This window comes from Diospyros lotus, chromosome 2, assembly GCF_014633365.1.
Source record: "Diospyros lotus cultivar Yz01 chromosome 2, ASM1463336v1, whole genome shotgun sequence".
Classification (NCBI taxonomy): domain Eukaryota; kingdom Viridiplantae; phylum Streptophyta; class Magnoliopsida; order Ericales; family Ebenaceae; genus Diospyros; species Diospyros lotus.
In genome coordinates, this window is record NC_068339.1 from 10,265,588 (window position 1) to 10,291,414 (window position 25,827).

The 25,827-nt window shown below is 35.4% G+C and overlaps 2 protein-coding genes across 2 annotated transcripts; both read left to right on the plus strand.

Moving 5' to 3' along the window:
* The first annotated feature begins 1,311 nt into the window (after positions 1-1,311).
* LOC127793838 (protein TIFY 10A-like) lies at positions 1,312-3,960 on the plus strand. Its single transcript, XM_052324585.1, has 5 exons — positions 1,312-1,714; positions 2,220-2,406; positions 2,949-3,214; positions 3,350-3,407; positions 3,654-3,960. Exons 1-5 carry the CDS (start codon positions 1,594-1,596, stop codon positions 3,772-3,774), a joined length of 753 nt encoding a protein of 250 aa, XP_052180545.1. The 5' UTR covers positions 1,312-1,593; the 3' UTR covers positions 3,775-3,960.
* Positions 3,961-10,476: 6,516 nt separating this feature from the next.
* Positions 10,477-22,081, plus strand: LOC127794931 (oligouridylate-binding protein 1). The gene is made up of 12 exons (XM_052326255.1): positions 10,477-10,844; positions 14,905-14,966; positions 15,432-15,534; positions 15,786-15,862; positions 15,933-15,994; positions 16,118-16,205; positions 16,330-16,405; positions 16,531-16,561; positions 17,050-17,169; positions 17,658-17,743; positions 20,219-20,392; positions 21,391-22,081. Exons 1-12 carry the CDS (start codon positions 10,761-10,763, stop codon positions 21,646-21,648), a joined length of 1,221 nt encoding a protein of 406 aa, XP_052182215.1. The 5' UTR covers positions 10,477-10,760; the 3' UTR covers positions 21,649-22,081.
* Positions 22,082-25,827: the final 3,746 nt, after the last annotated feature.

The following is a 25,827-nucleotide window of genomic DNA, read 5'->3' on the forward strand; positions in this document are numbered from 1 at the left end:
ACCAGCATTTGTGAACAAAAAGTAAACGTTATATTATGATAAAATTATTTTAACCTAATTGAAATTATTATAAAGTTTTTTCTTACTCATATCCTTAATCTTTGATAATGCAATTTAGTCTTTCATTTTTTACCTTCATCATTAGATATCCATCTCTTAAATTTAAATTAAAGATATATAAAATAAATAATAATAATTATGAATTAAGCGCACATCCTGCCTCCTGAAATCTTACCCATACCAGCACAATATATATTTTTTAAGAGTTCATATCTTCTAAATTAAATAAAATATTAAATTTTTATACCTATCTTGTATAGAGACAGATTTTATTGGATTAAATAGAATTTATATTATTTTTAAAATGAATTAAATTGGTTTAGTATTCATCCAAAATCAAATAAAAAATAAAAATGCCTTGGGGGGATAAATCAAGTAATAGAAATTGCCATCCTTATCTTGAGATGAGATTTCCAATGCTTTCGTTTGCATAAATTGTATTCAACTATTTATCTTTGTCGGATATTATTTTATTTTTCTTAAAATTAAATATAACACGTTTTATTAAGCAGCATTTATAATAATAATCATAATAAGGAGAAGGATATAACTCACACCGCCCAATGCATTCCAATCCACGTGACTTCAGCTTCATCATATTTTACTTCAGAAAAACTCCCAACGCCTCCCTCCATGGTTGGGATCACGAGAACAATGTTGCGCCCCCAACCAACAACTCCATAAGAGTCCGCCACGCGTCAATAACCAAGGGTGCATGTGCACCCACCAACTTCCTCCACATCCACCGCGTTGCAACTTGTCAAATCCTCACGCGGAAGTGGGGGGCCACGCGACGTTCCCTAATTGGCCCAACCGACGTGCCGTTGCCGCCTTGCGTTTACTCCTTGCTCCCGTGAATTTCATAATAATATATATATATATATAAAAGTGTGTCTGTGATATAAATATTTAAGATAAAGACGCGTGATATATCATTTTTAATTATTTTATAAAAATTAAAAATAAAATTTCACAAAAGGACTGTTGGGTCTGTTTGGTTTCTGAATGTATGTAATAATGGACGCTTAAATGGAAAGGAAGGCGGTTGAGGGGTGAGCCGGAGACGGAAGGACACGGATGGCAAACGGCGTAAATGTGTGGAAGGACAAGGGCGTTGTTGGATGCCGACACAAGGCAAACAGCACGTGTTTGAAATTGCAGAAAGAAACCGAAAACCGAACGAGAGAGAGAGAGAGAGAGAGAATAAAAATAAATATAAAATAGGCAAGGAAAGAAAATGCAAAGCGAAGAGAAGATAATCAGTGCAGCAGTGGGAGGAAGGAAGGTGCGAAGAACATGCTCTGAAAGGCCCATATATTCCTCGTGCCTTTTAATACACAGCACAGCCCAAGTACAAAACACAAAGAGAGATAAGGCCCTCTTGAGTCGTCTCGTGAAATTTCAACTTCGTTCATGATTTGATCTCATCTCACCTGACAGAAAGGTCACAACAACAGCAAATCACCAAGAAAGAAAGTACGGGTGTACAGGACCAACGGAAAATCCTGTCTTCGCCGACCGTCGCCAGAAAACATGCTCACTTCGTTGGACCACCCGGCGAGAGCCCCGGAGAAGTCGCTGCGATTCTCGCAGACTTGTAGCCTCCTCAGCCAGTACTTGAAGGAGAACGGCTCCTTGGGCGATCTCAGTTTAGGTACGCTCGCTGCTGCTCCTTTTCGTTTGTTCGGTTATCTCGTTTTTCCGAGAAATCGCGTTATGTTTTCGGTTGAGATCCACAATTCTGAGTTCGTTTTAAATCTTTGGATATCTTAATTCCGGATTTGTTGTTCAATTTTGGTCCGCATAATGTCTTCCAAACAGGCTCTTAGTTCAATTTTACCTTTGAAACTGATCCGTAATGTACCCTTTTTTGGCTTAATCTTCGAGTTCCTCCGGAATCTTTGGATACCTTCTTCCGGATTTGTTCAATTTTGTTCTGCCTGTTCTCCTCCAAACAGGCTCATAGTTGAATTTTTCCGTTGTAACTGATCCCAAATGTCTCGCTCCTTGCCTAATCTCCTGATTTTGTTACGGAATCGGTTTTACATATTCGAACTTCTACTTGTTATATATGTGTGCTATATATTTATGGATTTAAAGTTGCTTTTATGAGATAATAGATCTAACGATGTTTCGCTTTCTGCTTGGAAATGTTGCAGGCATCCCCGGAGCATTCCGCCAAACAGCGACAACCCCTCCTACGATGAATTTGTTCCCCGTGGCTAAGCAAACGGTTGAAGTTCCCGGTGCTGCGGCCCCCAATGAGGCAACTATGGATTTATTTCCCCAGCATTCTGGCTTCATTCCCAGGAAAAGACTCCCCAAGAAAGTTGATTCCGTTTCCAGGTGAGCTAAAGTCTCATTACTCGTTTAGCGCCCCCCCCCTCCCCCCCCCCCAAAAAAAAGGAACTATGTACTCTCTCCCCCTCTGTGCCCTGATTAGGGTTCAGATTCTTACGATTGTATTAGTCTTCCATTAAATTAGATTATTATGCTATGAAGTAATCATAGTAATAAGATAGATAATATGAATTTAATTTTTGATGTATTAAGAATTTAAATTCTGTAAATAAAATAGGGTACCATCAGCGATTTTACTTTCGAATGAAGCGACCGCTTTCAAGATGCTTGATGATTTCAAGCTGTAAAGTGGCTGTTTCATTATCGAACAAATAATAATAATAATTTTATGATCACCAACCAACCAACTATCATCACCGTATATAAAAATGACTGTCCAATTAGAATTCATGCCTTGCATCAAAGGTTTGATAAGTAGTTGTTGTTGTTGTATGCTCTACCATCTAGCTATTTGATGTTCATTCCTGTAAAACTATATGGTTGCTTGATCTTGTTTAAGCTGAAGATAAATCATAACCCATTTGCAGTGTAAACAAAAGTAGTAAGTCGGAGCCAGAAACTGCCCAAATGACCATATTCTATGCCGGGCAAGTGGTTGTGATAGACGATTTACCAGCGGATAAAGCCAAGGAAGTTGTGCTCTTAGCTAGGAGAGCAAGCTCTCATAATCTGGGCGCCTTGGCATCGACATCGGTTCAAAAGCCCATTGAAACTAGCTCGAATGTCGTGGCTAATCTTGGCGCCGACATCAACCAAGATCACGGCCAAGGCACTCCGCAGTCCATTGCTACAGGTAAATTAATCTTGGCCGTACTAGATCTAGACATCTTTCATGTGGAGAAGAATTGAGATGTATATTTTGATTAAAATGCAGCCTTGCACGTGAATTTGGGCGATCTCATAATTTTTTTTCCATTTTCTGTTACAGATTTGCCAATTGCAAGGAAAGCCTCACTCACCCGTTTCTTGGAGAAGAGAAAAGATAGGTAAGGTTTCCCTGTAATTCTGATCAAATTTTGCTATGTGGGTGTGTAAATTTAGTACTTGAAAAACTAGAATTCATTTGATGTAATTAATTTCATATAATGGAAATAGAATAAAAACTCAATAGGTTGTTTTTGTCTTGTAAGTTTAGTTGCCAATCCTATACCCTATTGGGTTGGGTTTGACTACTTGTAACGCTGTTTTGATCAAAGGGATTAATTTTGTTGAATCTCATGGCACTCTCGCAGGATCACGTCAAGGGCACCATACCAGACAAGCAAGGCATCTTCTCCTCCCAAGCCGGCTGAAAGCAAGTGGTGGCTCGGACTGGCAGCTCAGTCTCCGGAGCAACTGGAGCGCACATTGTAGTCAATTTATTTTCATTATCAGTTATCAGTAATGCTACCATGTTCAAGTTTAACGTTGTTTTTTGGGCTGCTTGGGCTTCACATCTAACTGCTGCTGGACTTAGTATTAGTTACTCTGATATAAATCAATTACAGAACATCCATTTGTTATAATATTCAGTTGTGAATTCAATTTTCAAATTTCCTATTTGTACAGCAATAGCATATTAAGTTTTAATTTAACTATAATTTTCCTCTGTGTATGAATAAAATTTTGCATGGCTGCGATGCCTGATACGCATTTGCTTGATGGAATGAATGAACACAGTAGTTCTGATGCACGAGGAGTAGGCTTCAAATTGTTTGGTTGGAACCATTGAAGGAATATAGAATTTGCTTTTGGAAACAGAGAATACAGTGACTTTTTAAAATGGGAGGTGGTGGAGTCCGAAAAGAGGGGCCTCTTGCTGGATACCTTGTTGCCTGCCAAAATGATTATAACTATGCATTAACATGATTGCCCATTTTTAGGAACAAATAGTGTGAGAATATGCTTACCCACCTTTTGGTTTTAATAAGTTTCATTTAGTTATCAAAACTAGAATTGTGCTTTTACCAAAAAAAAAGAAAAAAAAAAAGGGAATATATGTGAATTAGGAATCATTTTTTAATATAAATGTTTGGAATCAAAATGTGCTACAATAGTTTATCGTATAATTAAGCCCATTTGCCCTTTTTTTTTGGGGGGGGGGGGGGGGGGGGGAGGGGGGGGGGGTTGGGGCTAGAAATAGAAGGATCACTTTCTAGGAAATGGAGTTTATTGTATGGCCAGACATCTTAAAAACGTTTTAAATGTTGTGTTATTACTTGATTTTTGGCAGTGATTGAAAAAAGTTGGTGAGTGAGAATAATTTTAGCCTTAAAATAATGTTATTTTTTGCTTTTATTTTATAATTAAAAACCCTTTTTCAATTATGATCAAACAGCGCAAAAAAATAAAAAATAAAGAAGAATGGCAGTGAGAACGGAGAGAAACGCGGATTTGAAAATTGCAGACGGAGACGGAGGAGACAACTTGTTGTTGAAGAAGCGAGAAATAAAAAAAACATTTAAAAAAATGCAGCAGCAGGAGGAGGAGGGAGAGGATGAAATGAGCTAATAATTGAATATATTGATAAAATGAATAAATAATGATAACGTATTATTCAAGTGTGCCTGCTTGCCGACGGAGACCAGGGAACGAGGTGGTGGTGGGACCCACCCCCAGTAGTATTAGGTAGGTTTAAAGAAAAAGAAACCGTAGTTTGGTTTTTATTGAAAGAAAGAAAACATCACGTTTTTCACGTCGTACTACCAAATTTAGCCGGACCCTATGATTCCGTATTGTTTTGTTTTTTTAAAATTTTAATTTTATAATAATAATTGAAATGAATTGCGTTACTTTACTTTACTTTACTTGACTGGATCACAACGTGCGCTGCTATGATTTGAATGCAGTCACTCTCCTCCTCTCACGTTAATTTGACTCATTCTTACCCCTTTCATATATTATTATTAAATAAATATGAATCAATGAGGTTGGTAGTAAGACGTTGACGACATTTCATACATGGTGGGTGGGTGGGTGGGTTAAAACGCAATGTCAAATAAAAATTGATATTTTCGTTGACTCAAACAAAAAACTATACATTGTGTATTTCTATTACATGATGATTAGATTAAATGTATAAATAAATAAACTAAAAATGATATTTTCGTAAAATATATCAAGTAACTAACTGGATGGATTAAATCATTCTCTATTGAAAAATTTCCATTCCATTCAATTCAAAAATGGATGGTTAGACACCAACATGAAATTGATGGAGATAGGGTGTGATTAATTGCTTAGGTTAATAAAAGAAATGTCTAGTTGGTTGAATTTAAATAAAATATATATATATATATGTGTGTGTGTGGTGAAGGTTTTGGTATCTATAACTACCTAATTTATATAATGATTTTAGTCTTTTCTATTTTTTTAAATTTTAAAATATTCTTCATAATTTTTTAATTTAAACTTGTCTCGATTTGTTTTGTGTGCAAAAAGAGAGTAGAACTTGATCTCTCAGTGGATCTTTCAATACTTAAATTAAGTAATGTACTAAATAATAATATAATAGTAATATAATTAATAAGGTACCTATTTTGTAAAAAAAAATATATCTTTATATATAAGTTTCGGGTTAATTACACCAATAATAACTCAATTTTGCATTCTATTACTATTTGGTCACTAAACTTTGAAATGTTATCTGTTAGTCACTGATATTTCAAAACGGTTATTGCTTAGTCACTGAACTTTGAAATGTTACCTATTAGTCACTGATATTTCAAAATTATTACTACTTAGTCATTGAATTTTAAAATGGTAACTATTAGTCACTGATATTTCAAAATTATTACACTGAACTTTAAAATATTATCTGCTAGTCATTGATATTTCAAAATCATTTTTCACCCGTCACTTGATAGTCACTAAACTTTAAGTTCATGAGTGACGAATGAAAAACAGTTTTGAAATATTAGTGACTAACATGTAATATTTTAAAGTTTAGTATAACAGTTTTGAAATATCAGTGACTAATATGTAACATTTTAAAGTTTAGTAACTAAGTAGTAATAGTTTTGAAATATTAGTAATTAATAGGTGACATTTCAAAGTTCAGTGACTAAGCAGTAACCGTTTTGAAATATCAATGACTAACAGTTAATATTTCAAAATTTAGTGATCAAACAGTAATAAAATGCAAAGTTGAGTTATTATTGGTGTAATTAACCTTATAAGCTTCTAACAAAATAAAAAAGTTTCAAGATTGAGCCACGTGAAGGGTCAAATATTAATCCCAAGTAAGCCTTTTCAATTCATGTGGGCTTTTTAATCAATTAGAATTTTATGATAAACCTTCCGCTCTGTTATGAGCTTAATCTCGAGTTCTCAAATCTTGAATTAAATAAATTTTTTGATTCTCTAACTTAATTTGGGCCTTAGGTTTATATTCCTTTTAATGTTTTGGGTATTTCTCCTTAACCCCCATCATCAATATAAATATAAAAAAGCCATTATGATATTTTTTTAATCCATTCATTTTTCATAAATAAAAAATATTGCACCACGTGTCATTTTTTGCATGTGTGTGTGTGTGTGTTTTTTAAAAGGTAGGAACAAAAAAAAAAAATTGCAGTGATTTCATTCATAATTAATCCTTCATTTTTAATATTTATAATTTTCTTAAAAGGGATTTCCAGTGACTTCAAATTATTATTATATTTTTATTTTTACAAGTTATTCTGTCAAAGCAGTCAAATTTTGGTAAGGATGTTTTCTTATAACTGGTTGTGGATGGGGCCAATGAAGGCCCATTAGGGGCCATATCCGAGTTGCTTGAGAGGTGCATATGGGCCAATATTGGACCAGCTCGGGAAAGGCCCATTGCTAATGGACCAGGCTGCTTTTCACGACCCCAGAAAACTTAGTGGCCCGAGTTGAATCGAAAGTAAGAAATAATTTGACATTCACTTTTGTGATTCTATTTTTTTTTAGGGTAAATTAGACTGACTACTTCTAAGGATTGACAAAATGATATAAACCCTTTGCCTATTAAAAAAATGAGAGACTCCCTTTGCCATTAAGTTACTACATAAAATGACCCTTTTGTTCTCATTATCTAAATCTTATCTTTTCCCTCGTATATTGTCTTTTCTGGCTAATCATTTCCTCTTCTTGCAACAACATTATCTCTACAAATTGAGAGTTTGATTCATCCAAATTGAAGAACTTCATGACAATGACAAAGAGTGACAGATAAAATGAGGAGAAGAAAAACATCACAACATCAATAATGTCGAATAATAATGTCAACGATGGCTTTTTTTTCAACTTCACAAAGACGAAAAAAAATATAGAACATAGTCTAGAAATCGATGAAGATAGATATGGCAATGTAAATGCCTTAGGCACGATGTCTTAGTTGTTGTGCTCCAATAGTAATTGTGTAGTAAAGCTTGCAATGGAGTGAGAAGATTGGAGGTGGAGATGTGATTATGATTTTGCCCATTCTTTTTCTTTGCCTTTGCCGCCTATGTTTCATCTATCCTTCTTAATTGAAGGACCCAAATTTGGACTTCTTTAGTAGCTTCAATGGAGGAACCTAGTTTGGGTTCCTAGATTAAAATGGTGGCCTGAGATGGTAGTAGTAGTTGATCACCATTAATAATTTTTTTCTTTCTATAAATACATGAGAGAGAGAAAAAGGGATAGTTTGAACATTTTTAAAAATTTAATAGACTTTTATTCAAGGGGAAATGATCGATGAATAGTAATTAAGAGAGGACATTTTTGAAAATTTAATAGATTTTTATTCACTTTTAGGGGAAAATGATTGATGATTAGTTATGAAGCACGAAAATGACTCGAAGGTGCTGTTTTAGCATTTCCAAATCGTTTCCTATTTCAGAAATGCGAAGATGGCCTGAAACGATTTTTCGGCCATTTCTGTAAATTGCGAAACTTTCCTAGAGGGGTTTCACAATTTACAAAAATATGTGGGAAACGCGTTTCCACCAACTATAGTTGCTTGCAACAAGGAAAGTCATCAAGAGATGAGGCGAGAAATGGAGTGTACGATAGCGGTCAGCGATGAAGGTGAGAAACGAGCGACAGTGATAAAGACGCTTCAACTATGAGAGATGCGAGATTAAAGGAGAATGTGAGGGTAAGATACTCGTCGATGGTGAGAGAGGCGAGCGATGATGGCAGAGACGCATCAACTATGAGAGAGGCGAGATCAAAGACAAGGGTGAGGGTAAGAAACTCGTCGATGGCGAGAGAGGCAGCAACGATGGCAAAGACGCATTGATTGTGAGAGAGGCAAGATCGACGACGAGGGCAAAAGACGCGTTGACGGTGAGAGAAAAGACGGCGGTGAAAGAGACAGATGAAGCGGCGACGGTCAACCATTAACAACGAACACTGATATGCAATTTAGGGTTTACAAAATTAAACTTAATATTATTTATAGTATATAAATTGTATATTAATTTCACATACATCTTTATATTTTTTAAAATTACAATTTACCCCGCGTTTCTGTTTCTTAATTTTTTTTTGAAAAATACCATTTTCGTATTTTCGTTTCATATTAGAAAAGTTTTTCATTTCAATTTTCGTGTAACATAGATGATTAGAAACTAAGAAAGGTTCATGTCATTTTTAATATGTTAGAAGATTCATATCATTTTGTCAAATTTCAAAAGTGCTTAAGAAAATTTACCTTTTATTAATGGTTGGAAATATGAGTTCCATGTGACTACAAGTCTCGTTTATTGTTCTGAATAATAGAAAATTACAAGTCTCATTTATTATTTTTGTTTATTATTTTTTAAGTGTATATTATGTAAATTTATTAAACACATATAATAAACCAACAATCACACATACCAAATAAGCATATATAAAGGAAATTCAAAATATCATGGAGCTTGGCTAATTAAAAAAAAAAATAGTTAAAACTCAAAAGGGTAGACATTGATAAAAATAAGGGAACCCCAAAAAAAAATGTATTAAATCTCTAGTAAACTTTAAAAATGTATTAAATCTGCATTAAACTTAGAAAAACTATCAAATCCATCGTAGTAGGTATTATCACAAAAAAATTTAATAAATAAAATGCTATCGAAATAGGATGGTAGTCATGGTGCTTAGATCCAAACAAAACTAAAATTAAACTTTAACAATTATTATTGAGATCATATAATAATAAATTTAAATCTAAATCTATTATATTATTTAACTAAACATCTAATTTGGTGAATTGAAACCTTAAAAATTAAATAAATTAAAATTTTAAATCAAAAATTAGAGAGTCGTGCTACAGTGCTCGAAAAAGGTTGACGCACGAATTTATCAAAAAATTGTCAGTCGAACTTCAAATTATTGAAGTCCCCCCACCGTGTATTGTGTGGGCGGACTTCGTCACAGATGAAATCCGCCCATGCTGGGTGGATTTCATTTGAGATGAAATTCGTTGGGCGGACTTCAACAGAGTTTACTTTGGCCTGAATTTTATTTAAATGCGTGCGCGATATTTTTAAGGTAAGGATATTTTTGACATTTAATATTTTTAATCATCACATACGTTAATTAATTCGAGCAAAGTAGAATAGTCCAGAATTAAAATTTAGACAATCATGATAAACTTCATTATATAACTATAATAATTATTGAACTTTTATCATGTATCGTTCTGTTATCTATTTTTTTTTTTTATAAAAAACATAAATTGAAAAGAAAAGAAACTCAAAAATCATTGAAACAATTCAAAATAGGCAATAATAACCTAAAATTATTATGCAAACGATACCAAAGTCACTTGCGGCAAAAAAATTAAAAATCATACAAAAGTATAATTAACTAAACTCTACATGTTTTAAACAAAATTGAATTTTTTAAACAAAAAACCAAATTAAATTAAGCAAAATTCAGTAATTAACTTTTGTTCGAATTTTATTATATTATTTTCTTAAGTGCGAGAAAAATATTGGAAAAGAAGGCAAGGCGTTACACAGTGACATCAATATCGATCCAAATGGAAGGCCACAGAGACCGATTGCACGTCCACCAAGCTACAACTGTGCGTAGCGGATGAGAAATCTGGGTCTCGGTCTCATAAGATCTGCCCCAAATGCAGAATCGACGATTTTTGTTTCCCTCGACTCTCAATCATATCAGTAACCCTCCTGTCTTCTTCTTCTTCTTCGTTCCCCTCCTTTGAGGGTTTTTTTCTTTCGATTTTCTACTTTCTTACTTTTTTTTTTCTTTTCAATTTTCTTTTTCTCTTACCTTCTCTTCAAATTTAAACCTAAATTTCTCGGCTTCCACCGTTAATACCTATTTCTCTATCGCTTCTTCGTCATATATATATATATATATATATATATTTAGAGAGAAAGAGAGAGAGAGAGAGGAAGATGCAGCAACAGAGGCTGAAGCAGCAACAGGCTTTGATGCAGCAGCAATCTCTCTACCATCCAGGTCTCTTGGCCGCTCCTCAGGTTTGTTCGCCTATTGGCAATATGTTGTTTTCGTTCTTTGTGTTTTAATTGATGTATTTCTCGTTTTCCATATAATCTGTTTGTCAGGTCTTTTTATGGATTTATAGCTTGCTGTCTGTGATTTGTGTGTTGTGTTTTTGGATTCGTTTTGAGGGGTAGTAAATCTACTGTTTTTTCTGTCATTTGGTTCTCTTTTTGGGAGAAAGATCGTCTATTAGGGTCTGATTCCTCTGCATGGTGCTTATCGTCTTTTTCTTTTTTCTCGTGGCTTCTAATTCTGGTTTTCGTTTTTGCTGGAAAAAATGTTGGGAATATTGGGGTAGCGGAGGCATGTAGAATTTCAAGTTTGGGTCTTTTATAGTTTTGTTCGTCTTTTGACATGCGAACGGCTTATGGTAAACGTCATGCGCCTGAATCACATGCTTTCGTTTCACAAATATTTCTTTCAAGTAATATATTGAAGGATTTGGAGGGAAAGTGATGGGTCCAGAAGGAAATAATAAAGGGTTAGGGTTTTTAGATAATTTGGAGGGGAAATGGAGGAATTCGGAAGAACGAGAGGTTTGCTTATTCTAATCATTTTCCTTTTCCCCTTTTTCCTTCCATTTTTGGGAAAGAATGGGAAAGTTGAAGTGTTCGATGTTTTAATTTTTTTGATTAAGTGCCAAAGAATATTCCAATTTCTAGAAGACAGGTATGTAACTATGTTGAATTAAAAATTTATTTAATCCTTTGTTCCTTTTTATCATATTATTTCTCTAACCAAATAAGAGGAAAGGAAATGTTTCCTTTACTTCCAAGGGAAAGAATACATGCCTTAACTATCTTTTCCCCACTTTGCTTTTCAAAGCTTGGTTTGACAAGTTTAACAAGGTTGTAATAAGGCTTGGTTATCAACAAAGTAATGTTGATCACACCATGTTCTTTAAAAGAAAGGAACTCAAGCTAACTGTCTTTATTGTTTATGTTGATGACATAGTGGTGACAGGAAATGACCATGAAGGAATACGTCAGTTGGGGGAAGAATTTGAGATCAAGGATCTTGAGTAACTAAGGTACTTATTGGGAATTGAAGTAGCCAAATTAAACAAGGGCAATCAGACAAGGGCATTTTTATTTCCTAAAGAAAATATGTTCTAGATTTATTGGTTGAGAGAAGTATGTTGGGATGTAAGCCTGCAGACTCACGCATTGAAGTAAATTATAGGCTTGGAGCTAATGAAGGTGAAAAGGTTGATAAAAGCAGGTATCAAAGGTTGGTGGGGAAGCTAATATACTTGTCCCATAAAAGACTGAATATTGCCTATGCAGTAGGGGTTGTAAACCAATTTATGCAGAATCCTAAGTCAATTCATGTGGAGGTTGTCTATAGCATTTTAAGGTATCTGATAATAGCTCCTAGGAAAGGTTTATTGTTTTCTAACAATAACCATCTGGGTGTAGAGGGATACACGGATGCAGATTGGCCTGAATCCCTAGATGATTGAAGATCAACCTCAGGATATTGCACTTTTGTTGGAGGTAACCTAGCTACATGGAGGAGTAAGAAACAATCAGTTGTGGCTAGGTCTAGTGTTAAAGCTAAGTATAGGGCAATGGCCCTAGGTGCATGTGAACTATTATGGGTGAATAAGGTTATAATAGAACTAGGATTGCCTAGTAAGGAGTCACTCTTACTATATAGTGATAGCAAAGTTGCAATTGGCATCGCTAATAATCCTGTTTAACATGACAAGACTAACACATTGAGATTGATATACACTTCATAAAAGAGAAACTAGTCAATGGACAACTGTGCATTCCATTTGTTTGGTCAAGGCATCAACTGGCGGATGCCTTCACCAAGGCATTACACAGCAAGGACTTCATGACTATGATATCCAAGATGGATATGGAGGGTATTCATACATTATCTTGAGGGAGAGTATTGGAATCTCGAGTAAAGAAAGCTGGCAAGACAGCTGTTACAGCTGTAAATTTATGGTTATTATGGAAAGGTGGACTATAATGGTGCAAGGTTGTAAACTGCTGATTCTATGGCAGTAATCATGGAGGACAACAAACAATCAATCTAAAATAATTGTGAATGTATATATGCTGTAATTAGGATGATTCTTGTATATATTTCCTTTTTTAGATTCCTAAACTATAAATTTTGAGATTATAAATAGAGGATAATCCGAAGAGGCAAGGTGTCTTTTCTCTACAATTTCAAAGCCTAGTTGTTGCTATTTTTACACTTTAGCTCCATTATACAAAAAAAGAAAAAAGAAAAAAAAAGAAGTCCTTGAATATAAATTAGATGAGTTAACTTGGCATTTGCCATTTGGAGCCTGTGTAATTCCTAATGAGATGCTTGTGATCTCTTCTTTATGCCATCGAATAGGACCCCGACTTGGTTATAGGAGCTCTCCTCCCAATATATTACTATTCACCTCCCAAGATCTTGCTCCTCATGTGTTGGCTTTTATGCATATCTCTCGATGAAGGATGGTGATAGGTCGCTGGTGCACCGAACCTATCATAGACGCAGCAAGCGCCCGAAGGAGTGAAGATGAGTGTAGGGGGGGGGGGGGGGGGGGGGTCCGCACATGCAGGTGTAACAACCAGCACGTGTTGGCTTGAGCAGTTTTAACAGATCCAACAATCTAGGCTGAGGTAGGGCCTGAGATTTGCTAGCTTCGAGGATCCTTTCCTTGATCATTTCATTAAGAGACAACAAAGAAAACATTAAAGAGCATATGCGACCTACATTGTGATCCACCTACACTTTGCATCACGTTTGCATCGTTTTTTGTAATCCAATGACATTAGTGGCACTTTTTCATTATTGTTGTGGTTACTCACCATTGAGGTTTCTAGACTTGATTTATCAACTTTTTTGAACTTCAGATTTGTGTTTTGATCTCCCTCCATGATACGTATGAGGTTCAATTCTCCATTAACAGATGATTGCAACAAACCTATCAGAGCTCCTCGTCTCTCTCTCTCTCTCTCCCCCACCAACACCCCCCCCCCCTCAAAAAAAACAAAAAAAAACAAAAAAAAATCAACAGATGATTGCTACTATCTTGTTGTTTCCCTTACTAGTTTCATTGGTTCTCATACTAGGTCATTGTAATTCATAAAAGGCCATCAATCTTATGTGGGATCCACTATAAATTTTTGATAAAATAAAAGAATAGAATAAAGCGATGGCTTACTGGGTTGTTTAATAAGGGATTAAATTCTTGGCATGTAAAGAAATCACATATGTGGAGGGAGAAAAGCATATAAATGATTTAATAAAATGATTGAGAGCTATGACTGGGAGGTCAGAACTAGTGTTTAAAATCTATATAGATCCTTCGACTGTCTTGGTTTTCAATTTTAATTTGATTGAAAGCTATATTTTCACTTGATACAATCAGTGGTGAATTGCATATGGATCTAACTTCCTTTTCCATGATGCTAGGGTCATGTTTACTATTAGAAAATGAAGTAGCTTTTGGCCAAGAAATTCTAGCAATTATAGCAATTCCATTAGTAGCACGAGGGAATCGAACAAAACTATCAGTTTGTGTCCATCAGATTTTTATAAATGCATGATGGTACTAGGGAAGTTACTGCCTCCAGTGCATTTTTGTGTTTCTTACCGCCCTTTTTAGTAGTCTCATTTATTGTCTGAGTTTGGAAAGTGAAAACCATTAAACACCATTTTTTGAGTCATCTTTCATTTATATTTAAGTTTAATACAATTTCTCAAGAGTATGGATAACAATATCATATATCTTCACCAGGCTAATTTGTTCCTGTATGTGTATTAATGCTTGTCGCACTTCTAAAAATTTTGATTTATTCTTGATTTTGTATTTATTTCTATTTGAAATAAAAACGAATTTTGATAATTCAAATCTTGATTTGGCAACCATAGTTTAGTGTTCATATTATGCATGCCTAGGGGTCTCCATGAGTTTTCCCTTTTATATCTGTTTTGTTAATTTTTTTTTGGTAGTGATTATTCATGTTCTATTTTTGGGACTTTTTCCCCTTCTTGGTTCTTTACATTTTCATTTTGCAGATAGAGCCTATCTTGAGTGGAAATCTGCCTCCTGGGTTTGACTCAAGCACTTGCCGCAGTGTGTGAGTGTCATGCAGACAGTTACCTTTTTTAGTTTTGTCTTTTGGAGTTGTTTCACGTTCCCCTTTGCCTTGATTTTGTCTATCCAGTTCAAGCTGTGTTTCTTTTATCATCTTATCATGGAAAAGTTAGTTTCCTTCGAGGTCAAAATTGTTATTTTTTATTTTAGCAGCAATACTTACCTAAACTGCAAAATGATATTCCAGTTAGTATTATTTTGTACATCAGCAGCATTACATTTAAATGCACATTGGTATTCATGGAAAACTCTCTCTCTCTCTCTCTCTCTAACATGGATAAGCATGGCTTCTCGTGTTTTTTCTGATAGTTTTGGTTACTTTCGTGTTTTCTTTTACTCAGTTTTATAAATGTTATGTGATGCTCATATGTACCAATTCATGTGGATTTCCTATTCAAGTACTTGTATGTGCAATTAATTGATAGTTTTCATCTATGAGATAATGCAGGTATGTTGGAAATGTCCACCCACAGGTTACAGAACCACTTCTCCAGGAGGTGTTTTCAAGTACTGGTCCTATTGAAGGGTGCAAACTCATCCGAAAGGAGAAGGTACAGGGACTGCGAGTTGTCAGCTTTTCATTCTTGATTTTGGGTGTATTAAAGATATGCTCTAGTGCTTCTTGTATCAATTATACTTAAACCCTATATATATATATTTTTTTTCAGTATTGAGCCATTCACTTGTGTATGTATTCCCTTTGTTATGTTACTTCTCCTGTCTTCATCTTGTTTTTTGTGTGCTGCTCCAATTTTATGCTAGTATTATAGTGATGTGGTGGTGCTTATTTCATGTCATGCAGTCATCCTATGGTTTTGTGGACTACTTTGACCGGAGTTCAGCTGCTCTTGCTATCGTGACTCTCAATGGGAGGCATCTGTAAGTAGAAATCAGGGACTTGCTCTTTATGCATTTTCTGTTCGTAGGTACTAATCCAAATGGTCTGCAGGTTTGGGCAGCCCATTAAAGTTAACTGGGCATATGCTAGTACTCAGAGAGAGGACACATCAGGTTCATATGTATTTATTTTTTATAATTCTCATGCTAAGATGGATTATGTGCTTCTTTAAATCATTGGTATCTTATTTGTGTTTTTTTTTCTTCTCCCCCCCCCCCGGCAACCATTGTATGTAGGTCATTTCAACATTTTTGTTGGCGATCTTAGCCCTGAGGTTACAGATGCTACATTGTTTGCATGCTTCTCTGTTTATCCTAGTTGCTCGTAAGCTTTTGCTTCTTGTCCTGTTTGTCATTGGTTGTGTACAGTGTTAATCACATCAGGTTTAGGACAGACTAAAACATTTGGGAACAATTCTTTGTCTTGATCCCTTCATTTCCATTCACAGAGATGCAAGGGTCATGTGGGATCAGAAGACTGGGCGTTCAAGGGGTTTTGGGTTTGTTTCTTTCCGAAGTCAGCAGGTACCGAGACAATTTATTGACATCCATGATAGTCTTTCTTCTATCTGTTTCTGTGTGTTTTACTGGTTCTGCATGTGATGGTCTCTCTCTCTCTCTCTCTCATTTTCCAATTTTGCCATGTCCAGGATGCTCAGAGTTCAATAAATGATTTAAATGGTGAGATTTCCTTCTTATCATTATATGCGCAAATTTTCACTTTAATGTTTTTGATACTTTATTTTTTTGTGCACTAAAATTGCTTACATCTTGTTGTTATTAATAACTGGTAAAAGTTACTATTATACATGTTATTGGCAAGGTGCTTTATAGGACTATAGCATGCCCCTGTGGATTTAACGTGCACTAGTTAATATTCATAAAACTGGTTCAAAATTCAAATCATACTCCAAGTTATATTCTCATTAGTAAATATTGAAGTATATCTTTTCTTAGGGGTACATGGAGTATGTCTTTCAATACTTGAGAGGAACTAGAGAGGGTGTGATTAGGAAGAACCTTTTTCATCTATTGCACTGAATTTGTACGCATGTATTATTTGGCAGTTTCTGTAGACTCTTGAAGTAGAGACATTTCTTCCTTCTGGTTTTCCATATTTGCTTCTCATTACTTGTGTAAACTGGAGTTTTTCCGATTTTACATTATAGGAAAGTGGCTTGGAAGCAGACAAATCCGCTGCAACTGGGCAACAAAGGGTGCTGGCATTAATGATGACAAACAGAATTCCGATGCCAAAAGTGTTGTGGAACTCACAAATGGAACATCAGGTCTGGATGATGAGTGAAATTACTCTCTGAAGTTATCATTGCTAAAGGAACTGTTCATTTGTGAATTTGTAACAACTAATCTTAACTTTAACAATTGTGATTTAGCTATTCCCCCTTCCTTTTTGCTAGACCATCTCTGAGTGTGAATTTGAACTTTTTCCTGTATGTATTATGGGCATGTTATAGAGGGGCAGGCTTTAAATTGTGAATTTTGATTCTCTCTCGACTTTAGTGCAGTTTTTTTATTTCTCCAATCATAATCTGATCAAACGGATAAATGCATGCTGCATGTTGAATATTCTATTATATATTTAGCAGAGGGTGCAGGCACAAAATCCAAATCCTAGCATATGCTTACTATTACTCTCCAAGAAGATTTTATTCAAAATGAACTTATTTTTGCTATGTTATTGTTTGAAATGATCTTTACAGTTTAAGGTGTCCTGATCATAATCCTTACAAGGTTGCATCTTTTTTTTTCTGTTCAGAAGATGGCCAAGAGAGGACCAATGAGGATGCTCCAGAGAATAATCCCCAGTATACAACTGTTTATGTTGGCAATCTTGCTCCGGAGGTGAGAATTTTCCATATTAGCTAATAGTATGGTATATAATTGTTTTAGATAATTGGTCTTGCTTTGGTTATACATATAAGTTCAACAGCATGTTGATTTATATATGCTGCATCAAGTCTACCATGTTCCAAGCCTGTTAGGGAACAAAGAATTGCACCAAATCATTTATAGCCTGATCCCACCGGGCTGATTTGTAGAATCAGGGTGGGCAATGGTTTTGTCTTCTGATAGGATCTCATATGGCCTATGCCTATTCAAGTCTAATAGCATTTGCAAACAATCATGCAGTTGCATCTCAATCAGTGACTGGACCTGTTTGTTGCAGCTTAAAAGCTACAACTTTTAGCTTCTAGCTTCAAAAAAGTGGGTATGTAGTGTTTGTTTTAGCTTTTAGAATTCTAGCTTATAGCTTCTACTAGCTTTTAGAAGTGGTAGAAGTTGGCTTTTTAAAAGTTGGAGTACCCTAGCTTCTATAACTTCTGATTAAACAATTACATTTTTTTGACAATTTTGCCCCTATTTTTAACAAAGAATTACTCTTCTGTCTATACAATCAAGTGTCTCTCTTCTCCACCGCCATCTCCATTTTCAAATCTCTTCTTCTCACTCGCCATCTCTCTTTCTCTCTATGCACTAATTAATTTTTTTATAACACTTGAAACTTATACATATACACTAATTAATTTTTAAATTATCATTCTATAACTATTAAGGGTATTATGGACAATTATACAAAAATAAGTTATTTTACAGTTTATGGTATCAAACACCACAACTGTTTAACTACAACTTCTGAGAAGTTGTAACAAACAAGTTCACAACTTATTCTAAATTTTAGAAGCTATAATCTAAGAAGTTAGAAGATATAATTTCTTTAATTAAGCTGCAACAAACGGAGTCACTAAGTCATGAATTCTAGCTTGTAAATCATTTCTACTAACAATCTTATTTTTTGTAAGTCCTTTATAACTCATATCATATCTAAGAGTCTGTCTCCAAGTTTTTTTTGGTCTTCCTCTACTTCTTTTGCTAAAGACTTGTTTCATTCCATTCACTGTCCTCACATAACAGGAGTCTCTATTGGTCTTGTCACTTGAGGAAATCTGCCTTACACATCTTATCTTCAATAGGAACCATTCAACATTCTGCGTCATACAATGAAGCTGGTCTTATAAAATTTACTTCTAGCTTTAACTAAATCTTACCATTTCAATCTTGTTTTAATTTTATGGGTAATATCTCATTAATATCCCTATCTTTTTGGATGATTTATCCAAGAAATTTGAAAGCTTCTTAGGGAGGGAGAAATTATATTCCTGCTGCAGCGGCGAATCTTAGCTCCAGTAGCCATTTGCTGGGAGCTAGTGGCAGTGCTTTTTAAACATAAAAGGCAAAGGAATTTTCTTTTCTTTTGCCAATCTCTAAATTATTGTGTTTTTATGTATTCTAACATGTGATAGATACGCACAGCAGTAATGTGATTCAAAATTAATCTGAAAAGACTAATCAGCAGAAAGATTATCTGTCATTTATAAAGCATGGAAAATTCAAAATTATATTGATGATTTATGATTTTTTATTTTTAATGGCATAATATAGTTCTAAAATTATATTCCGAACTCATAAATATGCATTTAAAATTCATAAGCTTAAATTCTCAATAAATAACTCTAATCTATTAGCAATCAACTCAGTCCAGTCATCTTCATCCCTCACAATCCAGTCAATGTTTAAAGAAGTGTGAAGGGTATGAAAACTGAACAACCATGCGATCAAAATGTGGAAAAACATAAGCAGCATGCAATTGCCCGGTTGGAAAAGTGAGAAGTCAAAAAGAAAACCCTTAGGCGCTGTTATCTTTGCTGTTTTAATGTTGTTTTCAGTTTTATAAAACAATGAAAATGTATTCACTTTCATATTTTTTAAAAAGTATTTTCGAAAACAAGAAATTTTTTGTAAATAAAACTCAAAAACAACAAAAAATTGTTTTGATTGTTTTCATCACAAACATACTCAAAATTTCCAAAATGCGAAAAACACTATAGATAAAAAGAATGGGTTTTCAGCAATTTTAAAACACACTCAAAATACAAAATTGAAAATAAATTCAAAACTGAAAGCTGAAATATGAAAAGAACAACCTCTTATGTTGTAGTCTTTGAAGTGTTTGCATCTGGGACATGCTTGTCTCCTCCTGTAACCTTTAAAAAAATTTGAAGAAAGCATTGGACATGCTAAGTGGGTGTGCCTGACATGTGTTGAAGGCATGTCAGTGTGTCTGACATGCGGGTGATGCCTGTAAGGCAGCCCCTTAAGGAGTGTGCGCTCTATAGTCTGTCATCTTTACTAACCTTCTCCAGCTTCCTGATACATTAGTTTCTTCTGTTATTAAAAAGTTCCTTTTTCTATACCCAAGTTTGAGCAGTCTTAAACACGCTTAGGCTGTGTGTTGAAGACATGGACAATATGTTGCAGGTTGCTTCTGTTGATCTCCACAGGCATTTCCATTCTCTTGGTGCTGGTGTTATTGAAGATGTCCGGGTACAGCGAGATAAAGGTTTTGGTTTTGTAAGATATAGTACGCATGCTGAAGCTGCTCGGGCTATTCAGATGGGAAATGCTCGGATTCTCTTTGGCAAGCCAATTAAGGTAATCTTATTTCTGTACTTGTGCACCTTCATCTTTTTATATAACTTCCTAGTATGACATGGGATTTTGTGACAATAACCAAATTTGCTTATTTGAGTTTGACTACTGATTGCATGTAGTATATATATATATATATATATCTGATTGGAATGGTTTCTGGTGTATTTTATCTGTGTGAAATAAAAGGTACACTGGAGCTGATGCAAAGTGGCAAGGATTGTGCAGAGAATTAGAGAAGAAAGAAAAGAGGGAGAGGGAGAGAAATCTAGGGAAGACGCAGAGAGGGAGAGACTAGAGAGAGAACATAGTGAGAGAGAATTCCAAATTAATGACGTAACTTCTGATTTCATCACTAAGGCTTATAGGCTAGAGTTAATGGATAAAATTTCAAATTACAATTATCCTAGAGATTTACCAAAATAAAAGCTAGAAAGCTAAAAAATAAATAAAAAATTAGAATAAAACAAATTTCCTATCAACCTCCCCGGCGGGTTGAAAAAACTCATCCTGAACCTGAAGTTTTGCAGGCTCTCACTGCTCAATCACCCATCCATAAAGTAAGTGGTTGGATGGCTTTACATTTGTACCTGATGATTTGGCAGAGGAAACTTCAGCTTGTGAAATGTGACCCGTCCATCTTTCCTTGTTTGGCTGATAGTTCAGTTACAATTATCCAAACAAATCTACTAAAAGGAAAAGCTAAAAATCTAAAATCTAAATTCAAAGTTAAAATGAATCAAATTTACTATCCTTTATAGAGATTTTGTACAGCATGTGTAGTAGCTGTGTGCATATTTTGCGTATGGATATTGGGATCAAATGAATGCCTTGGATATTTTAAATTTAGAGCCATGAGTCTAACTTGTTATGGGCTGGATACATGTGGCTTTTGAGGATGCACGTTTTGCTTGTTTCCTTTGCTGGTAGGTCAGTTAGTAAGAGGCTTTAAAGACATATGTTGTGAACTAAGGGCTTTGAGTATGCAATTTTTCTTGCAGTGCTCCTGGGGCAGCAAGCCCACTCCACCAGGAACCAGCTCTGCCCCATTACCGCCGCCAACTGTTGCACAACTGCCAGGTTTTTCCGCTGCCGACCTTGCTGCCTATGAAAGACAACTGGCACTTAGTAAAATGGGTGCCCAAGCGCTGATGCATCCACAGGGTCAGCGAATTGGTGGTGCTGGGGTTAGTCAGGCAATCTATGATGGTGGGTATCCAGGCATTGCCACAACCCAGCAACCTATGTACTATCAGTAATAAATAATTATATAGATTTTCCTGTTATAGCTCCTACAGGATCGTAAACTTAAAACGAACGGATGTAGGATGCATGAGCTTTACCTGACCCCTTTTTTCTTCTTCCCATTTTTATCCTTCCTTTAATGACGGTTAGTTTGCCTGTGCCCCCTTGTGTACCTGCGGTGTGTATGGATATGGTGCATATGTATTATCTGTGTTGGGGACTGCAACTCCACCGAACCTCATTTAAAACCTCATATTTTGTGTGGAGTGATTGAGTGACTTTGCTAGTTTGAACTTGGAACAGTATTTTCTTCTGTATTTTGTTCTCAATCTTTGTTAGATTGCTACTCTGTGGAGACCCGAAAAACAAATGTGTTAAAATGTGGTGGTTCTATTTCTATCAATCAAGTCAATTTGGGTTGTAGGTTGGTAGCTGCCCTATGTTCCAGCAGGCTTTCTTATAGTCGTGTATGGTGTCATGTCGCTGTTCCATCATAGGGCTTTTTTCCAAGCAGGTCGCTTTGAGATTTCCTAGAAAATAATTTCATAAATTATCATGAAAATTGCAAAAAGTAACGAACCCCTCAAATATAAAATTACTTTTTAGCCACTTTTTTGAAATTTATTTTTCAACATTTCAAACAAATTAATTGTATCATATATTCACATTTGATCATAATTTTATTTAAAAATAAAAAAATAAAAAAATTTAAATATCAAAATATCCTCACACATTAAATTCGCATTCGCATAACTATGTATTTACATAAAATGCTCTTACTCAACCCTCACAATCGGTTGAACTCATCTGTGTTTTCTCTCACTAGAGTTACTTGACTGCTGTCGTGACAGCTGTTAATGACCGTCAATGTTACCACTGACGTCGATTTTATCATCACTGAATGAGATTAGCTTTTTTGTGTGATTTGGTGTAGATTTGTTGGACGATGGTGCTGGTGGACATGATCGCTGATTTGCTTGTGTAGCTGGTGACGAAGCCTGGTCATTGGGCTTCATAGCAAACGAAGCCCCCCCTGCTATGAAGCCCCCCCCCCCCCCCCCCCCAGGGGGGGCTTCGTTTGCTATGAAGCCCAATGACCAGGCTTTGTCACCAGCAACTCAAAGCCCTGGACATTGGGCTTTGTTGCGAACGAAGCCCAATGGTGGGATTCGTCGAGAACGAAGCCCCGATGATGAATGCCCGTTTAAGGGCATATATGAAAATTAAGCAGGAAGGCAGCTGTCGGAAAGGGAATTGTGTGGTGTAGTATGGTTAGCTGAACTTGATGTGGAGGACAATGCAATTATGGGATCCCGTGGTGAGGTGTGGATGCTGGCCATTATTGGAGCAAGTATTTTACTTTTTTTTTTTTTTTCTGTAAGTGGAGCAAGTATTTTACTTGATGTGTTTTTTCGGGTTGCTATGGACCGGGATCTGGAGTTACCAGTTCTTTTTTTGGTACATATGAAAATTATATAGGTAAATTTTATATAGGACCTTTGAAGCTTGGTGCAAATTAATTAATTATTTTTGTATTTTTTAAAATAGCAAACATCACTCTTGAGTTTCAGTGGATCATTTTTTCTCTTGGCTTCAACAAATAGCCATTAGTTTCAAAATATCCCTTGTTTCTCTCCACTATAATTAAGAACACAGAAGATAGGAAAAAATTTACAGCTTGTGGGTTCCATGAAAGAACCTAGATTTCCTTTAGGAACCCAGAGCAACTTGGTTCTCGAAATCTACAAACTCGGGAATCCAAAAAATTTCTGGGTTCATATAGGTTCCTGAAGGAATTGACATTTGTGCTACCGCAGTTGTTGAAGACCAGATAGATCTCCATCCTCCCTTCTCTCTCATATTTTCTCCTGCATTAATTGTTGTGCTCAATTGATTGATTGAACCAACAATGGAACATAAAAAGAAGAGGCAACTAGAGTTGCAACAACCTCAAAATTAGCAAAATAGGGGTTGGGTCATTAAGGTCATTTTCAACCTAATGCAAAATTTTGAGAAGAAAATTGCTAAAATTCATCTCTAATGTACCTCTCTATCTGTCTCGTTACTTTCCAAAATTTGGTCGGGCTTCAAATGGCTACCTCTCTATCTGTCTTGTTACTTTCCAAAATTTGGTCGGGCTTCAAATGTCTCCTTAAGGATGAGGAGTTGAAATTTGCTCCTTATTGCATTTTATCTCAATGGCTTTCTATACTAAATTTGAAATTTGAAGAAGTCGCTGATGACGAATAGCAGCAGCAGCGGTGACTAGCAACGACAACAAGAAAAACAGCGGTCGGATCTGGTATCAGCGACGAGCAGAACACCATCTTCTCTAAACTTTTCCGACTTGCAGACACCAGATTCGACGAATAGCGTTGATGACGAGAAATATCGTCGGCGACGACTATAACAACTTCCTCCTCCGGCAACAACAGCAACTCGCTCCTTCAAATACATGCAGTTTGTGATGTATATATATAGTATTTTGTATATATTTTGTATGTATGAAGAATTGGGTGAATTTTGTGGAATTTCTTTGTGTATTTATTTATTGATTTGTGTGTTTAATTATTGATTTTGTATTTGTGTATATTTGATTATTTTGTGTATTTAATTAATTATTAATTTTGTTTATGTGTGTTGATTATTTTTTTGTATATTTAGTTATTAATTTATGTATTTAATTATTAATTTTGTGTACGTGTTAAAATTATAAATAAAGTAAAATAAATAGAATTGAAGTTTATATAAATAAATGAATAAAATAGGAAGTGAAATCGAGAAGAGAATAGGAAATGTGAGTTGGAGCACGCATACTTCTTGAGGTAAGTTAAAAATAGAGAGTGATTTGTTTATAATATAACAAGGAGTGGGATAGAGAGATGGGTTGAAGATGGCCTAAAAGATGGTAATGGAATTGGGTTTTCTCAATAGTGGTAGTGGCACCTGTGTCTATAACGAACATATGTGGTAGTTATGCAACAAGTTGCAAAGTATCAATGGAGTAGGGAACAAAGTTGGTAGCAGGAAATGGAGAGGACAATTAGGCAATGAAGTGAAAGTTAAGAAAGATCGCTACGGGGTAAGCAGTGTAGTTAAAAAAATTTGAACTTTGCCCCGATTTTAGCGATTAGATTAACGTCGAAATCAAAATATTCACATATGAAATAAAATAAATTTAACCTTTAAATTTTTGAGTTGTTTGCGGATCTGAGCCGTTCAAGTGTCTAGCCTTTAACTTATGATACGCGGCACGTGTCATTTGGTGAGGAGAACGGAATGAGAGTGGTAACTCCCTCTCCTTTTTGTGGCTTGTGTATGAACAGAAAGAACTTTTCGTTTCAAATTGATGTGAAAAAGAAACAGGAGATAATGAACGATAATTTTTTCAACTATTGAAAAATTACAAAAATCATTTGTTTATTTGGGCAACTCTTAAAGGGGTATTTATAGAAGCAAACTTGTATGGCTTTATCCACCATGGAGGCTGAGTTTGTGGCGAGTGCTGCTGCAGTACAAGAAGCCATATGGCTTGGTCGTTTTATTTCCCATTTAAGTATAATGCCTTGCAAGAATGAGCCTATCACAATATGCTGTGATAGTCAAGCAGCTTTGGCTTATACAAAAGATCCAAAGTATCATGGGAAAACCAAGCATATTGGGATAAAATATAATTTTGTGAGAGATGCACTTGAGTCCAAGGAAGTTTGTTTGAAATATATACCTACGACGGCTATGGTGGCAGATCCTTTAACTAAGCCTATACCACCTGATTTATTTGTCCGTCATGTTCAGGCAATGGGGTTGCGTAGGATATGATTGTACTTCCTTGTAACATGCAAACCATATTGTATTCAAGGTTGTTTTATTAATGAAATGAGTAGATGTATTCTTTTCATTACCATTAATATATTCCATAACACTTAAAGGATATGTAAAGTATAGGTTGAGGATTGGCTCTCTCACACGGGCAATCCGCCCTTAGTTTGTGAACTAAGGATGAGACTTACTCAAATACCAACATAATCATGAGATGATTGTTCGAGGTAGTCACATTATTTTGTGGATGTGATCTTGAGTATGATAGTCGCCTTGATGAGTTCTTTGTGTTAGAACCTCAAGATGAGGTGATGTGTGATTCACCGAGCATATATGTACCCCACATCTGTTGCTCAACCTATGAACCAGATAGG

Coding starts and splice junctions, on each gene's coding strand:
- LOC127793838 (XM_052324585.1), top strand. CDS start 1,594: ATGCTCACTTCGTTGGACCACCCGGCGAGAGCCCCGGAGAAGTCGCTG. Junction 1,715..2,219: donor CTTGGGCGATCTCAGTTTAG/GTACGCTCGCTG, acceptor GAAATGTTGCAG/GCATCCCCGGAGCATTCCGC. Junction 3,408..3,653: donor TTGGAGAAGAGAAAAGATAG/GTAAGGTTTCCC, acceptor GCACTCTCGCAG/GATCACGTCAAGGGCACCAT.
- LOC127794931 (XM_052326255.1), top strand. CDS start 10,761: ATGCAGCAACAGAGGCTGAAGCAGCAACAGGCTTTGATGCAGCAGCAA. Junction 15,863..15,932: donor ACTCTCAATGGGAGGCATCT/GTAAGTAGAAAT, acceptor AATGGTCTGCAG/GTTTGGGCAGCCCATTAAAG. Junction 16,206..16,329: donor TCTGTTTATCCTAGTTGCTC/GTAAGCTTTTGC, acceptor TTCCATTCACAG/AGATGCAAGGGTCATGTGGG.